The 16308-nt window shown below is 38.8% G+C and overlaps 2 protein-coding genes across 2 annotated transcripts in view; one reads left to right on the top strand and one right to left on the bottom strand.

Annotated features, from left to right (window-relative positions):
* MIX23 (mitochondrial matrix import factor 23) overlaps positions 1-7343 on the top strand; it is a 48829-nt gene extending 41486 nt beyond the window's left edge. The window contains exon 5 of the mRNA XM_020908129.2: positions 7040-7343. Within this exon, the coding sequence (XP_020763788.1) occupies positions 7040-7072 (33 nt within the window). The 3' untranslated portion in view covers positions 7073-7343. The remainder of the gene's footprint in view (positions 1-7039) is intronic.
* Positions 5324-15834, bottom strand: CSTA (cystatin A). Its single transcript, XM_020908133.2, has 3 exons — positions 15696-15834; positions 6950-7051; positions 5324-5573 (listed from the first exon to the last, which is right to left on the bottom strand). Exons 1-3 carry the CDS (start codon positions 15759-15761, stop codon positions 5445-5447), a joined length of 297 nt encoding a protein of 98 aa, XP_020763792.1. The 5' UTR covers positions 15762-15834; the 3' UTR covers positions 5324-5444.
* Positions 15835-16308: the final 474 nt, after the last annotated feature.

Genomic DNA, 16308 nt, shown 5'->3' with positions numbered 1-16308 from the left:
AGACCTTTGTCTGCGAAGTGGTGTCTCTGCTTTTTAATATGCTGTTTAGGTTCATCATAGCTTTTTTCCGAGGAGCAAGCATCTTTCAGTTTCATGGTTGCAGTCACTGTCCACAGTGATTTTGGAGCCCAAGAAGATAAAGTCTGTCATTGTTTCCCCATTTATTTGATATGAAGTGATGTGACTGGATGCCATGATCTTACTTTTTTGAATGTTCAGTGTTAAGTCAGCTTTTTCACTCTCCCCTTTCACCTTCATATAAGAGGCTCTTTATTCCCTCTTCTCTTTCTGCCATAAGGGTGGTGTCATCTGCATATCAGAGGTTGCTGATGTTTCTCCCTGAAATCTAGAAATCTGCTCTCTGGGCTGGCGGCTGCTCTGGCTGCACCTCTCTCTCCCTGGCTTAGGAATGAGCAGCCCGTTGTGACAGTGGTGGGCGCTGGGCCTTGGGCTGCACACAACCGCTCACTGCCTCAGCCCAGCCAGTCCCCACGAGGTGGCTAACGTATGGCTAAGCCCAAGCAGGCTGCCTGAGGGGCTCCTGCTTCTGGACTATCCACCAGTAAAAGGGAATAAACTCTATCTATTTTATATATAGTATCAATAGTGTATACATGTGAATCCCAGTTTCCCAATTCATCCCACCCCTCTTTCCTCAAAATGTATTTTTTAACATTTAGTGAATAAAAAATTATTTTCATACTATTTTTATTTTACCTGGCTTAGACAGATTTGGGTCACACTTTTTCCCCCCCACACTGCAAGACGTGTGGGATCTTAATTCCCCAACCAGGGGTGGAACTTGAGTCTTTGGCAATGAAAGCACAGTGTTAACCACTGGACTGCCATGGAGTTCCCTGGGTCATACTTCCTATTTTCAATTCTATTAAGGCAGGTACTTCAGTTAAACCATTTTCTCTTTTCCTTTATATCATAGACGTATTCAACCCTAGCTAACATTAGAATCACTTCGACTGTTTTCCAGAGATTCTTATGTAATTGGTCTGCAGTGGGACTCCAACCTAGATTTTTTTTTTCATTATAAATTAAGTGGTTCTAATATGTAGGCAAGATTGAGAATCACTGCACGTATTACTTGATCTTCTTTCCTAATTATTCCTATTTATTATGATGTTCTCTTTAACGTAAAGTCTACCTAATCAGCAACATGGTATACTTATCCATTTACTCCAGTTTTTAATTTCTGACAGTGAAGTGCAGTAATTGTCTTTGCATAGATTCTGTCTGTCCTTCATTAGACTAATTCTTATTGTTTAAGATTTTTATTTATTTATTAGCTTAGTTTTATTTTTGGCTGCACTGGGTCTTCATTGCCGTGCAGGCTTTTCTCTACTGGTGGCGAGCAGGGGCTCCTCTCTAGTTGCAGTGCTTGGGCTTCCTGTTGCAATGGCTATCTTGTTGCAGAGCACAGGCTCTAGGCACACAGGCTTCAGTAGTTGTGGCCTGAGGGCCCAGTAGTTGTGGTGCATGGGCCTAATTGTTCCAAGGCATGTGGGATCTTCCTAGAGGAGGGATCGGTCTAGTGTCTCCTGCATTGCAAGGAGGATTCTTAACCTCTGGATCACCAGGGAAGCCCCTAGGCCAATTCTTAAACCGGTGGTATAGGCTTTCTATACCAAGATCAGGATAAAGTAAAAATAAATCTCATCAATCTGATTATGGAGTTTCAAATATCTTTGATCAGCTCTTCTGTGTATATAGCTATAGATATTTGTGTCCTTGTTTTCACTGTTCAGAAAATGATTCTTATTATTAGGCCAGTGGAATCATCTGTGGTAAACCCTGTTACCTAAGAGCCCTATGGCATTAATACTAGCCAGCCGGTGGAGCTCTTTTAGTTCATTTATTGAACTAAATCTCTATGTGCTAAGAGCTGAAGGCAGATGAATAGGACAGTTTCCTTATCAAGAAGCATTTAGAGTTGTCAGTGGTTACCAAAAAAATCGCTGTATTTCAAGTTCTCACGTACCTCCTTCAGGGTCAGCAGAGCTGAGCAAATGAATTCTAAGCCTTTCTTAGTGAAGTGTAGGGATTAAGAGTATTGGTCCTGGAGGCAAACAGCCTGGGATTTTATCCTTACTTTACTAACTAGCCATGAGGCTGTGGGCAAGTAACCTAACCTCTCTGCTCAGTCTCTGTAAAGGGGAGAAAATAATAAGTTACCTTATGAGGTTGTTATAAGAATTAAATGAATTATATGTGGAAAGTCTTTAGACCTCTACCTGGCATATAATAAACACTTAATATATACTATATTATTATTTGGGGGTGGGGGATTAGCAAGTGGCACTAGCTGAATAGTGAGCGGAGTGCAGAACACAGTGGGAGACATTATTCAGGGCATCTTTATAACAAATATCCTCTTCTTTTTCCCCCTCTTCCTTTTTCTCCTTTCTTGCTTCACATCTCTCTCACTTGTCCCCTCTCTTTCTGAAACAATTCAGTCCAAAATCCATTAGATAACACCAAGGAAGGATTACTATGAACAACTGTATGTCAATAAAGTAGAATATATACATGAAATAGAAAAATTTCTAGAAAGACATACTACTAAAACTCAGGAAGAAATAGTCAGTCTAAATAGATCTATAACAAGTAGAGAGATTCTATTAATAATCAAAAACTTACCACAGAGAAAACACCAGGCCTAGACGACTTCACTGCTGAATTCTACCAATCATTTAAAGAAGAATTGATATTAATTTCACACAAATTCTTCCAAAAAATAAGAGAGGAACACTTTCCAACTCATTCTATGAGACCAGTATCATCTAGATACCAAAACCAAAGACATCAGAAGAAAACTACAGACGAGTATCTTTTAAGAATACGGATGCAGAAGTCCTAAACAAAATACTGGCAAACCAAATGTAGCGTGTAAGAAAGAATTGTACGCTAGGACCACATGAAATTCATTTCAGAATGCAAAGTTGACTTAACATTCTTAAATTAATTAATGTAACATACTTTATCAATAGAATAAAAAGACAAAACCACATTGTCATCTCTAGATGCAAGAAAAAAAGCATTTGACAAAATCTGATGTCCTTTCATCATAAAAAACACAACATATTAGAGAATATCCTCAACTTGATAAAGTGTGTCTACAAAAACCCCTTAGATAACATTATACTTAATGGTGATAGACTGGATGTTTTCCCCTAAAGGTCGAATAAGACAGGGATATCCATTCTCACCACTCCTACTCAACTTTGGAGATTCTAACAAGTACAATTAAGTACTTAATTAAAATAAAAGGTATCCAATTTGGAAAGGAAGAAGTAAAACAATCTTTCTTTGCAGATGACGTGATCTTGAAGTATATGAAAATCCTAAGGAATCTACCAACAAACAAGTTCACAAGTTTGAAGAATTCAAGACCAATACATAAAAATCAATTGTATTTTTTATACATGTACAACTAAAAACAAAAATGAAATTAAGAGAACAATTCTATTTACAATAGCATCCATAGAATAAATTTAACAAAAAGAAGTGTAAAACATATACTCTGAAAACTATAAAACATTCTCAAAAGAAGTTAAAGAAGGTGTAAGTAATTGGAGAAGCATCCTTATTTGTGTATTGGTAGGTTTAACATTGTTAAGATTGCACTACTCCCCAAATTGATCTACAGATTCTACACAATTCCTATCAGAATCCTAGCTGACTTTTTTGCAGAAATGTATAAGCTGATTCTAAAATTCATATGGAAGTTCAAAGGATCCAGGAGAACAAAAACATTCTTGAAAAAGTTGGAAAACTCACCACTTGTTGATTTCAAAACTTACTACAAAGCAACAATAATTGAGAAAGTATGGTACTGGCATGAGATATACATGTAAATTAGTGAAACAGAATTAAGGTCCAGAGATGAACTCATGGGACTGTAATCAGCTAGTTTTCAACCAGGACACAAAGACTAATGTGGGAAAGAATAATCTTTTCAACATGTCATGCTGCAAAAATTAGATAACCATATGTAAAAGAATGAAATGGAATCCTTACATCATATTACTAATACTTATAAAATTAACTCAAAAGGATCAAAGACTCAAATTAAAAGCTAAAACAATACAACTTTCAGAGGAAAACAGGAGAAAATCATCATGAACTTGAGTTTGACAAAGGCTCCTTAGATTTGACACCAAATGCAAAAACAATAAAAGAAAAAATGGATAATTTGAATTTCATTAAAATTAAAATCTTTTGTGCTTTAAAGAACACTATCAAGAAACGCAAAGATGGGACTTCCCTGGTGGTCCAGTGGCTAAGACTCCATGGTCCCAAGAAAGGGGCCCAGGTTCGATCTCTGGTCAGGGAACTAAATCCCACATGCATGAGGGTTTGCATGCTGCAACTCAGAGATGGTTACCTCAACTAAGACCCAGTGCAGTCAAATAATAAATAAATAAGAATTTAAAAATATTACTTATAAAAAAAAAGGAGTGCAAAGACAACAAGAAAATTGAGAGAAAATATTTGCAAATTATATATCTGGTAAGGTACCTTATATCCAGAATATGCAAAACTCATAAAACTCAATAATAAAAAGACAAATAGACCAATTTAGAAATAGACAAATGATCTGAATAGACATTTCTCCAAGGAAGATATGCAAATGAATAATAAACTCAAGAAAAGATGCTTGTCATCGTGGAAATGCAAGTAAAAACCATGATAAGAAATCATTTCACAGCCAGTAGGAAGAATAGAATCAAAAAGTCAGCTAAACAAATGTTAATGAGGATGTTGGAAAAGTCCAAACTCTCACACACTGCTTTTGGGAGAGTAAAATAAGGCAGCTGCTTTGGAAAGCAGTTCATAAGTTCTTTGAATGTAACTCTTTGAACACAGAATTGTCTTGAACCAGTAATTTTACTCATAGGTATATACCCAAGAGAAATAAAAACATTTTATATACACTAAAACATGTAGACACATGTTTGTTGCTGTTGTTCAGTCGCTGAGTTGTGTCCAACTTTTAGGTCTGTCATAGCTTTTCTTTAAGGAGCAAGCATCTTTTAATTTCATGACTGTAGTCACCATCTGTAGTGATTTTGGAGGCCAAGAAAAAATAAAATCTGTCACTGTTTCCATCTTTTTCCTCATCCGGAGAAGGGAACGGCAAGCCACTTCAGTATTCTTACCTTGAGAATCCCATGAACAGTTGCATTAGGCCTCAGTAATTTTTCTAAGATTTCCAGTTGATATCAGTTTTTATGGAATTTCTTATATCTCAAGATATAAATTGATTTTGAGAAAGAAACGGTAATTATTATTATATAAAATAGACGAGAACTAGTTGAAGAGATTAATTTATTGGAAAAGGAATGCTTTTTTATTGATAGCTACATTTATTATTAGCAGGAGTCATTAATCAGGTGCCAGAGGAAAGAATCGACCACCTTAGGAACACGCTGCTAAAAGCCAGCCAGTTCATCATCCTTGGTTTTGTCAACTTGGTAGCCAGTAAGTTTCAAAGACTGATTTTGTTGAGGAAGGCTTTTGAATACTTTAATGTGAATATAACGATTATCACCTGTTTGTATCTGGAAGTTGAAAAAGAAAATGGAGATTGATTTATTTGTGTGGATCCGTATCAAATGAAAAATCTACAAACCTATAAAGACGTCGCTGCAATAACCTCTTTTGGAATAGCATTCCTGGACCACCATTTTTAGACCCTTGGTTCCATGGACAGAGGAGCCTGGCATGCTACAGTCCATGGGGTTGCAAATAGTCAGACAAAACTGAGTGACTAACACTTACATAAACCTACCACTTTATTTTTATAAGAGAAAGGACAGGTTAAAGACATGGCAAGAGGCATAGGTCCCGTACACAAATGAAATCCAGAGTTACATTTTATTTTCTAGGATGCACAGATCAAGAAAACAGGTCACAGCCTTTTCTGTGATTCTATTTTCTGACTCCCAAATTGGGATACGTTGTCACATCATTTGAAGAAGAAGAAAATCAGAATTGCCCTAGAAAATTTGGGATGTGTTGTTCCCATATCTATACCAGAACTTGCTTTATAAATGCCCAGAGGTAAAACTGAGCAGGGCCCAGGGATGGAGAATCTAGTTTTTCTTCTAAAATAAAAGGATCTTCCTGGGAAATCATTTGTATGAAGACTGAAATGGTAGTTTGGACATGAATCTGGGACCTAGAAAACTATGATAAGAATTTCCACTTTTGTTTTTGGTTTAGACAATGAAAATTCTAAAATATTTATTTATTTATTTGGCTGCCCTGGGTCTTAGTTGCAGTAGGCAGGATCTTCTATTTTCATTGTGACATGCAGGTTTTTTAGTTGTGGCTCACAAACTGTTAGTTGTGGCAGATGGGATCTAGTTCCCTGACCAGGGCTCGAATCTGCGCCCCCTGCATTGGGAGCATGGAGTCTTAGTCTCTGGACTATTAGGAAGTCCACATGTATTTAAATTACATTAATCAAAATGCTTATTTAAAGGGTGAAAGTGGTTTAAATTATTTTCTCAATTACTGATTCAAATCATTCCTTAGGTTCATTCAATTCAGGCACATAGAATCACAAAGCTTTGAGACAGAAAGAGCTTCAAGATAGCATCTGGTCCAGCCCCACATCCCGAAGATCCCACATGAAGAAGCCATGGTTATGAGCTAAACACACTCTGAATTCCGAATCTTTTTCTTTAGATCTTCTGGAAATTAAGTTAAGAATCAGTAGAAGAAAGCCTTCTAATATCACAAGAAAAAGATGATATAAATATACCATCATGTGCCAAGTTTGAGAGTTAACACTTGGGAAGTATCATGCTAGGTAGGTGTCCTGATTTAGGATGAGGAGAAGGAACAAATGATAAAGTAAGGATGACAGGAACATCACATAAAATGAAAGATACAATATCTTTTAGTGCTGAAGTGAATGTTGAATTCTAACCTTAATGTAGTAATTTATTCCAGCAACCACTTGAGTTTTATATTCTATAGCTGTAAATTCTTCATATGTCTCATTTGTTTTTTCTTCAAGCTGCGGTTTAACCTTAAGAAAAGAAGAGTATGAAATAGAAGTCATGTTTTTACATCAAGACAAGAGAAGTTTAAACAACAAAAAAAAATTCGCTGCCCATTGGCCTCCCCTTTCCTGGCCCACACTGTGCATTGTGTATCCGCAGTATGCATCGACCAAACCACCCCCATTAGCAGGAATACCTGCTCAACCATAAAGAGCAACGTTCTCTTAGCATCAACAAGACAACTCCTTCAAAGATAATATTCCTCCTTGATCTTGTAAGGTGTCACATGACATACCATATTGCTGCTTAGATCTGGATTAAATAAACTGTCAACTAAACATCATTTGATGTACAGCCCTTGGTCTCAAAAACTTATATAACTGTGCCTTGACTTCTAATGGGTGGAACATTAGATGAACTTTCTGAGATGCTCTTCCTGGGTTATAATCCTCAAATTCAGCTCGAATAAAATTTCCATTTCTTTCTTAAATGAGCTGATCAATTTTTTGTCAACAAATGGAAACAAATTACCAAAGCTATATTGAACTCCATGTACGTGATTTACAAATTTGTTAAATATGTGTTTGCAAATAGTTAAATACATCTTTGATTAATAAAAGTGGAAGACCAGTAATTCCTACTTAATTACAAAGTTTTTTTTATTTTGAAATAATTTCAGGGACTTTCCTGGTGGTCCAGTAGTTAAAGACTTTGCCTTCCAGTGAAGGGGACACAGGTTTGATCCTCGGTTGGGGAACTAAGAATCCACATACGTTGTGATCAAAAAACCAAAACGTAAAACAGAAACAATGTTGTTAACAAACTCAATAAATAATGACTTCAACAAAAATTGTCCACATTAAAAAAAGATCTTAAAAAAAAATTTCAGACTCAAATTTGCAAAAATAGTATAGCATATCTCAAGGTCCTTAATTTAATCACATCTGCAAGTCCCTTTGCCATGGAAGGTTTCAGGGACTAGAATGTGGCCATCTTTGAAGGCCATTCTTCTGTCTACCAGAGGGGGATACAAGCTTAGATGCCAGCATTCCTGAACCAAGCATGAAAAGGCAGCTGGAGAATCTCAAATGGAATATGTAAATTTTTACTAAGTCCATCAGTTTTCAGTACGGGGTCTCCCTATACTGAAATCCTGCTCTCAGCTGGGCATGATACACTAGTGCCTGCTATGGTTTCTCTGACTCAGTTTCTGCTAAGAGTAGAGTTCTAATCTTCTGTCTGTGTGGAGGACTGGAAATAGCTTGTCTTTTAGGGTAGAGAATAGTGAGAGGGAAGGACCTAGGCACAGTGTAACTGCTTCTCAATCTTCCATCAGTTCTCCTGGTTTTAGCTGCATGGCTCACTCTTGTCTTCCTAGGTTTCTGATGTTGCCAGTGCTTGAGCCATTTTGGAGTTCTGCACCATGAATCTGCTTGCTTCTGACTCAGACATTCCCCTATGTGGCTTAGGCTCTGTCTAAATGACTCAAATAATTTTACATTGTTTGTGTTTTCCATCTTTCAAAGTTTTGTTGAAAAAAAATCCACAAAATAATGTTGATATCTCTGAGGTGTTTGCCTGTCTCTCATTGTCTTCATATTTGTGGGTGTGACTTTCCCCTCTAACCTTTTCTTATCACTTAGAAGGAAAGGAAACAAGTGTGTGTGTTTGATACACTGTGTTTATTGGGAAGTTGCCTCCCTGCCCATAACTTTTTATGTGCATATATGGCTTTAATCAGGCCTCCAGTGCATCTAGGGCTCTCCCAAGGCCATCTGGTCCTTCTCTTCAGTGGGCAAATGGTTTGAATCCTTTTCTATTGATGCCTCAGTTTGGGTACCACAACCATTTTCAAAGACCTAGACATTTGGGGAGTTCCCTGGCAGTACAGTTGTTAGGACTTGGTGTTCTCATGGCCAGGGCCTTGGTTCAATCCCTGATTGGGCAATGAGAGCCTGCAAGCTGCATGGCACAGCCAAAAAAACACGTAGACATTTGCAAATTCTTTGATCTCTCAGACCATTTTTGAAGGGCAGACACTTCATGGACCACCAGCCATTTCTACTGTATAGATGGGAAATCTCCAGAATAGATGGGAAAAATGTGATTGATTTTTGGGGATGGAAAGTGAGGTTGCAAAGCAGAGAAAGGAAGAAGACAAATAGTGAAGAAAAAAAGAGAAATGGGAAGAGACAGGGCACAAGAAAGAGAAGAGAAAAGTGGCGAAGTGTGCAGAGAGAATGAGCTAGGGAAGAGTTCAGTGTCTTTTTTTTTTTTTTGTCTTTTGGTGTTGTAGTTTATTTATTTTTTTTTCCATTTATTTTTATTAGTTGGAGGCTAATTACTTTACAACATTGCAGTGGTTTTTGTCATACATTGAAATGAATTAGCCATGGATTTACATGTATTCCCCATCCCGGTCCCCCCTCCCACCTCCCTCTCCACCCCATCCCTCTGGGTCTTCCCAGTGCACCAGGCCCAAGCACTTGTCTCATGCATCCAACCTGGGCTGGTGATCTGTTTCACCCTAGATATACAAGTTCAGTGTCTTATTGCTTCCCCCATCCTCACCCTTTGGAGCCAATACTGGGTACCTGTCATGTTAGGAGCTGAGTTGGGAAGGGTTAATCTTGACAATAAACCCTGAATTATCTATTTAAGCTTTACTTTGCAGGTGAGGAACCTGAGGCTGTGAGAGAACATGACAGTTAAAGGATGAAAAATTATTAATTATACTTAAAGCTTTAAATACCTTGAATAGTGAGTATCTGGTTTATCTTTTTTTGAACCCTGTATCAGATATTTTTATTTCTTATTGTCCCAGAAACACATCCAAATCTATAATTTGGGTTTTTCCATAATATCTATGCAGCCCACAAGTCCAGAATTTTCCATTGGAGAGTTGATTTCAAATGTCCTTGTTCATTTTCATAAGTGCATGGACACCTGCCAGACTGTGCACCCTGACTGCAGGTTCACCGTACTTACAGCCTGTAGCCCTGCTCCTTCTTTCCAGCAAAACAGATTTGTATTGCTCTATTGTTGGATGCTATGAACCTGGATGATGAGATTTCAGGTGAGGAGGAGGAAAGGGGAAGAGTAGAAAGGAGTTGATCATGAAACCTTAAGAAGGTAGGTTGGTGGTGAAAGATCCCCCCAGGATGGGTGCTAGGAGGGTGAAGACCAGTGGGGAATGGTGGTCCAGTGTGGTGGTAAATAGACAAACATTAAGCTGTGCATAGTTGCCCCTTACTTTCTTCAATCTGCATGCATGGTGGTGGTTGAGGTGCTGAAGGGAACGGTATAGGTTGGGGTCCAAACCAGGGGAAGGACGCTATCAGGGAGGAGCAGCTGATAAAGTGCAGTCACCCCAGAGCTGTTCAAGCTTTTCTTGTTGCTGCAGAGGATGAATCTTGGTGAGTAGTTAATTCTCTGGGATATGAGGAGTTCAGCCTTGCTGCACCAAAGATACAGGCATTTCTCCTACCTTCCCCAACCTGTAATCATCCTGCAGAAACACACTTGGGCTATGCATAATTTAGGAAAAATGAATAGAAGGATTATGGTGGCAGCATGGATAGGCCATTTTTGCAACGTTTTAGAGAGTAACAAAGAGTTTGTGTAGCAGCATGAAAGTACAGTGGGGTTGGTGAGAGGTGGCTTGTGGACATTTGTCACCTATGTTTTGAGGGCCAGAGAAGTATGGGGCAAGGCAACCAGCATACAAGAAATAATGGCACCTGCCTTAAGAAAGGAGGACAAAGTCCTAGACCAGAGAGAGGCATGCAGTCAGCAAGGAAAAGTAAATCAGAGGGTTTTCACACCAGATGTCTGCAATCTTCTAAGAGAAAGAACTGAAATGCCATCTGGTCAGGCCATGGGGATTGGAAGGACTGAGAACCTGAGGCGAGAGGTCCAGTTCCACCTCTGTAGGGCTTCTAGAAAAGAACCCACAGGATGTGACTGGAAGGCTATCCGGCCACCCCAGGGCCCTGTAGCCATTATTCACTGGTATGAATTCATAGATTTGTAAAGGGTGAGTTTTCTGTGATTCTACATCTTCCTTGAGCAAAGTTCTCTGAAGCTGGAGTAGAATCTGAGGAGGAAGTGGTGGCAGTGGGAGTGACCTCTGATTGAGGACTGGAATGCCAGAGCTCACGGGGTCATGGAAATCAGGGTGGAGGAGCGTAGGAAACCACCCATGATGGGATCCAGCTGGGTGAATGATCGAGTGGGCTGAGGCATGCTCTGATGCAGAAGGGAGGTTAAGTGCCTGAAGGACTCTGGTGTGGCTGAACCGCAGCTTCTCTGTACGTGGGGGCGATGGAAGAGCTGCTTGATGAGAAGGCTGTGGTCAGAGAGGAGAACACACATTTGTGGGTGAGTAAGAGCCACAGCATGCTAAGCTCCCGGGTGTGTCCATAATGGTGTGCAGATGGGGTGTTTGTGTGTTGTTTTTGTTGTAGGTTTTGTGTGGTGTCCTGGCAGACAAAAGTTATGGTCTGTGTGTATGCCAGGAATGGTATTCAGCAGCCAGGTTTGACTTAGAGATGTGTATGCTCATGTGTATGTTTTGTGTGTATGCATCTGTGTGTGTGTAATAATAGCTCTTATTTCTAAAAATAAAAATTATTGCTATAACATTTCTTTTCTGTATATAAACATACTCAGAATTCTCAACCAATGATTTTTCACATATGACATAAGATAATGGATCAGCCAAAATGATCCAGAGGCTCTTGCCAGTGGGCCCTTCATTTGGTCCTTAATTACATATATTAAGTGTTTACATAATAAATAATCACACATATCAATAATTTACATCTTAAATAATTAATTACACATATTAAATACACATATTCAGGGATGGGGCCATGCTTGAGTCTTTGTTTCCTTGTGTGTATCCCTTTTCTTCAACTTATTTTACAAATTTCCCTGAGGGTAGGACCATGTTTATGTCCCTTCTCTTCCTATTGCAATTTACTCAGTACTGTGTACATAATTGATTTTCTCTTTTTTTTTAATTTTAATTTTGGCCACACAATGTGACTTGTGGGATCTTAGTTACCTGACCAGAGATTGAACTCAGGCCCTCAGCAGTGGGAATGCTGAGTCCTAACCACTGGACCACCAGGAAATTCCCAAATCAAAGTTTTCTGAATGAAGAAACCAGGGTTGTTTTCCCTCATAATAGCTTGTTTCCCCAGATAGGAAAGAAGATAGAAGAGAAGTAGAGAGAATATTGAAGGAGGGGCTTTTTCCCTCTGTACTCTGGAGAAGGAAACGGCAACCCACTTCAGTACTCTTGCCTGGAAAATTCCATGGATGGGGGAGCCTGGTAGGCTACAGTCTGTGGGGTCACAAAGAGTCGGACACGACTGAATGACTTCACTTTCTTTCTTTCTATAGTTCCTTTGGAGAAGGAAATGGAAACCCACTCCAGTGTTCTTGCCTGGAGAATCCCATGGACAGAGGAGCCTGGTGGGGCTACAGTCTATGGGATTGCAAAGAGTCAGACACGACTAAGCAACTAACACACTCTGGACCCAAGTACCGTTAACAGCCTTTAATACCTGATACCACCTATTACCATCCAGTCTCTCTTATCTTCAGAATAGAGAAAGTCCTTCCTTCTGCCTTCAAACATGTTCAACACTTCTCCACCCCAAGCCCTTTGTTTGGTTTTCTTCTCTTTCTGATCCAAGCTCTCTCTTTCATTCTGATGTCAAATTCCCTGGACCTGTGGTCATCACTTTTCTCTGATGCTCTCCCCCTTATGTGTGATGACCTCCCCCCTTCTTTTCCTCCCTACCGGGTCCTTCCTTCAGCTCGAATTCCACTGAGAAGCTCTCTGATAAAAACAGGGAAGGCTGATAAACTTCATCTCCTCCAAGTATATCTGCATTTTAATAGGTGAATTTTAAAACTAGAAACACAGTAAAACAGCAAAGGAATAAGACTTCAAGGTAAATGACAGGTAAGTGGAGGTCTTCCCTGGGACCCTATCAAATCACATTAAGAATGTAATTACCTACACATATCCATTTCCCTGGCCCTGCCCAGGAACGTAAATAATTCTATAATTTGGAGAAGGTGTTGGTTAAATTTCCTCACCAAAAAACTGGTTGGAGTAATATCTGCCTCTTGGGGTTTTTTTGTGGGGGAATGAATGATATAATTGAAGTGAAAGTGCTTCCTAAACTCTAAAATGTTTTCTGTGCTGACTATTCCTCAATATTCCAGCCCTTAAACTGGGAATTGTCACCTGAGGCTGTCTCCTGTGACTAAGGGAATACAAGTGATAATTGTGAGATTAGTACTGGAGGAACAGAGCTGCCACACAGGAATTATTCACCTGAAAGTAAGAATGTTTGACCAGTAATCTCTATATTTTTCCTGGTTCCAAACCTATGATTATGAAAAAGCACTTAACTGGAAAATGTTTTATATTATGCTCTAGATATCTTGACTTCCCTAAATGGGTTGTAAACTTCCTGAGGGCAGGGGCTATATCTTATAGTCCTTATGGATCTTCTATAACATTTAACACAATGCTGGACACCTAAGAGGTATTCAAGAAATGATTCATTGATATTCATTTTTCATATTGATTTAAAGGAAGGCTGGCTGCTTGCACAGAGAAGGCAAGTTTGCAACATTGTTTCCTTCCAGTATATTCTCCTCACTCCACAAGCTTCATCATGTTGCTGCCATAAATCTGGAGATAGGCGAACTTCTTGATTAGATGGTTATTAACCTCTTTGAATCTCAGTTTCATCATCTGAAAAACTGATGTGATGTCTTCCCTCTTTCCCCCAGGGATTATAAAATTCAAATGAAAGGCTAAATGAAGGACAAGGCTATCAAAACTGCAAAGCATCTTTCTGGGCTGATGTAGCTACTCAATAATTAACTCTTATTCTACCTCTCTGACAGAGTTGAAGCCCAAGGTGAGCCGGAAGAAACACACTTTCAACTTAATTTATACATTTAAGGTGTGGCTTACTGATAGATATTATTAATAATGCAAGGCCTTCTTATAAGTTGTTACTTAAAAAAATTATACTTGCAAACCAAGATAGGCTTTATAAAAATCATTACAATTTTCTGCACCTTCTATCTTCTATATTTCAAATATCTGTTATTCCCAGCCCCCTTAGAGCTCTGGTCCCTGGAGAGTCTCAGGAATTTTCCCAGGTCAGGAATAATCTCAAGCAAAAATCAAAAGTAAACAATTGTGATGCCTCACTTATGCACGTTCACTTCCAAGTCATTTCTTTTTTTTGGCTGTGCTTCGCAGCATGCAGGATCTTAGTTCTCTGACAAGGGATTGAACCCATGATCCCTGGATTAGAAGCATGGAGTCTTAACCACTGGACCACCAGGGAATTCCCTCCAAGTCTTTTTTATGCATGTGCTCTTAGTCCTTACAGCTTGGAGTGGCAAGGCAAGAGGTGTTATTTTCACTTCACAGATGAAATTGAGTCTTTTGCTGCCCTCTGATTTTAGAAAGCCTATCTCCTGTCAACTTCTCAGAATACCCTGTATCTCTAGTCCTGCAGGCAAGTGAGGTCATGGACCACAGTCTGGGCATCACCAGAGCTGATTAGAAATGCAGAACCCCAGGCCTATCCTAGACCTACTGAGTCAGAATCTGATCTTTTAACAAGACTTCCAGGTGATCCGTGTGCCCATTCAAGTTTAAGAACACTGACAATATAGGGATTCCAGTGAAGGCATTAGTGACTTAATATTGTCTTCTTCAAGAAAGGACAAGTGAGAAGGTATTTACTGTTTTAAAAGAACACTTGAAAGGAAAATACTTATCCCCGCAGAATGAGTGATAGAATTCCAGGCAAAAGAGACCTTCTCTGTGCTCTAACATAGAGAATCCTGTCTCTTCCACTTACACGTGAAGCTAGTCTTTGCCAGTGTCATAGAATGAAAGGGCAGGAAGGAATGACGGAAGGAAATAGGGCAACAATTTATAAATCTAAAATAGTAATTTATATATTTTTTATTTTCATAAAAATGTAATACAATCAATTTTTATTTGATAGGTGATAACAAATCAGACAACACTTAGAAAAATGTTAACCTGCTAAACACATTGAGTTCTATTTTCACCATAATCAATTTTGAAATCACCATAGACTATGTCACTTCTCTATTAGTTATTAGTGTAATCTCCCAAATACGAAAACATTGTCCATTGAGACAAGTTTGTAGGAAGTTTGTAAGTGGATCATTTTTATGATTTATTCTACATTTAACTCATTAAAAGTGCATTTAAAGTCTAGTTCATCAATAGTTAACAGCCTAGACTTTAATTACATGTTGGCTACACTCAGTGAGAAAAGACAAATTTCATCAGAAGCTGAATTAGTAATCTTAGAATCATACATTGTAAGAGCTTTAGAGATGATCCCATAAAAATTCTTCTTTTAAAATGGGAAACCTGAGGCTCAGAGAAGGGATGTGACTTGCTCAAGACCACTCTCAGGATTATCAGAGATTTTATCTGAAAAAATTTTCAGTTGGAAGGAAGTCCAAACAAAACCACTCATTTCCCCACGTTCCGGTTTTCCTGTTCACCAACATATTTAACCCAGGGCCAACCTAGGAACCAAGATTTAGGATCAAACCTTTCCTTGGGCTGCGTTCACTCACCGTGTTAGCAATCTCCTGGATTTCTGGAGTGGCAGGTTTGGCTTCAGTTAAACCTCCAGGGATCATTTTGGCTAATTGTGTCTTTTCTGGGCAGGATGCTGGCGCTGAAGTTGTCAGGTAAGGGTGGAGGCTCTGGTATTTAAAGAGGCTGTTGTTCACAAGCTCCGCCTATAGAATGTTTTGTTTTCCTCAGAGAGAAAAAAGTACAGGGAAAATGAGTATGCCTTGAAGTAAGATATCTTGCTTCCTCCATGGAAAACACTAACAGGACTTGCAAAGAATGAGGGGCCAGGGAGGAATGAATGGGTGTGTACAAGGTGTTGTGTTGGAACAAGAGTCAAACTTTGTGTTCTCTTTGACAATGGTTTCATCCTGTTGCATCTGAAGTATGAAATCTGAAACCACAACCAGAGTTTCCCAATGTTTAAAACCTCTAACAAAACTTTATTTTTTCAAGGAATACCTTTTAATAATGTCAAGGCTGATTGTTTAAAATGGACTTAACTTTATAAAAAGAAACTAAAAGATCTATCTTGAGAACCTTGGCTGGATATTTGTATTTTACTTTTATTTACATTCTAGAACTGCTTAAAATACAGAAAAACTTAAAGGA

This window comes from Odocoileus virginianus, chromosome 4, assembly GCF_023699985.2.
Source record: "Odocoileus virginianus isolate 20LAN1187 ecotype Illinois chromosome 4, Ovbor_1.2, whole genome shotgun sequence".
Classification (NCBI taxonomy): domain Eukaryota; kingdom Metazoa; phylum Chordata; class Mammalia; order Artiodactyla; family Cervidae; genus Odocoileus; species Odocoileus virginianus.
The sequence above is the reverse complement of the archived record's forward strand: the minus strand, read 5'-3'. Positions and strand labels throughout refer to the sequence as shown.

Excerpts from the sequence above, each read along its gene's own strand:
- CSTA (XM_020908133.2), bottom strand. The coding sequence starts at position 15,761 with ATGATCCCTGGAGGTTTAACTGAAGCCAAACCTGCCACTCCAGAAATC. Across the intron at positions 7,052-15,695 it reads TCCAGGAGATTGCTAACACG|GTTAAACCGCAGCTTGAAGA; the intron begins GTGAGTGAACGC and ends TCTTTTCTTAAG. Across the intron at positions 5,574-6,949 it reads GAATAAATTACTACATTAAG|ATACAAACAGGTGATAATCG; the intron begins GTTAGAATTCAA and ends TTCAACTTCCAG.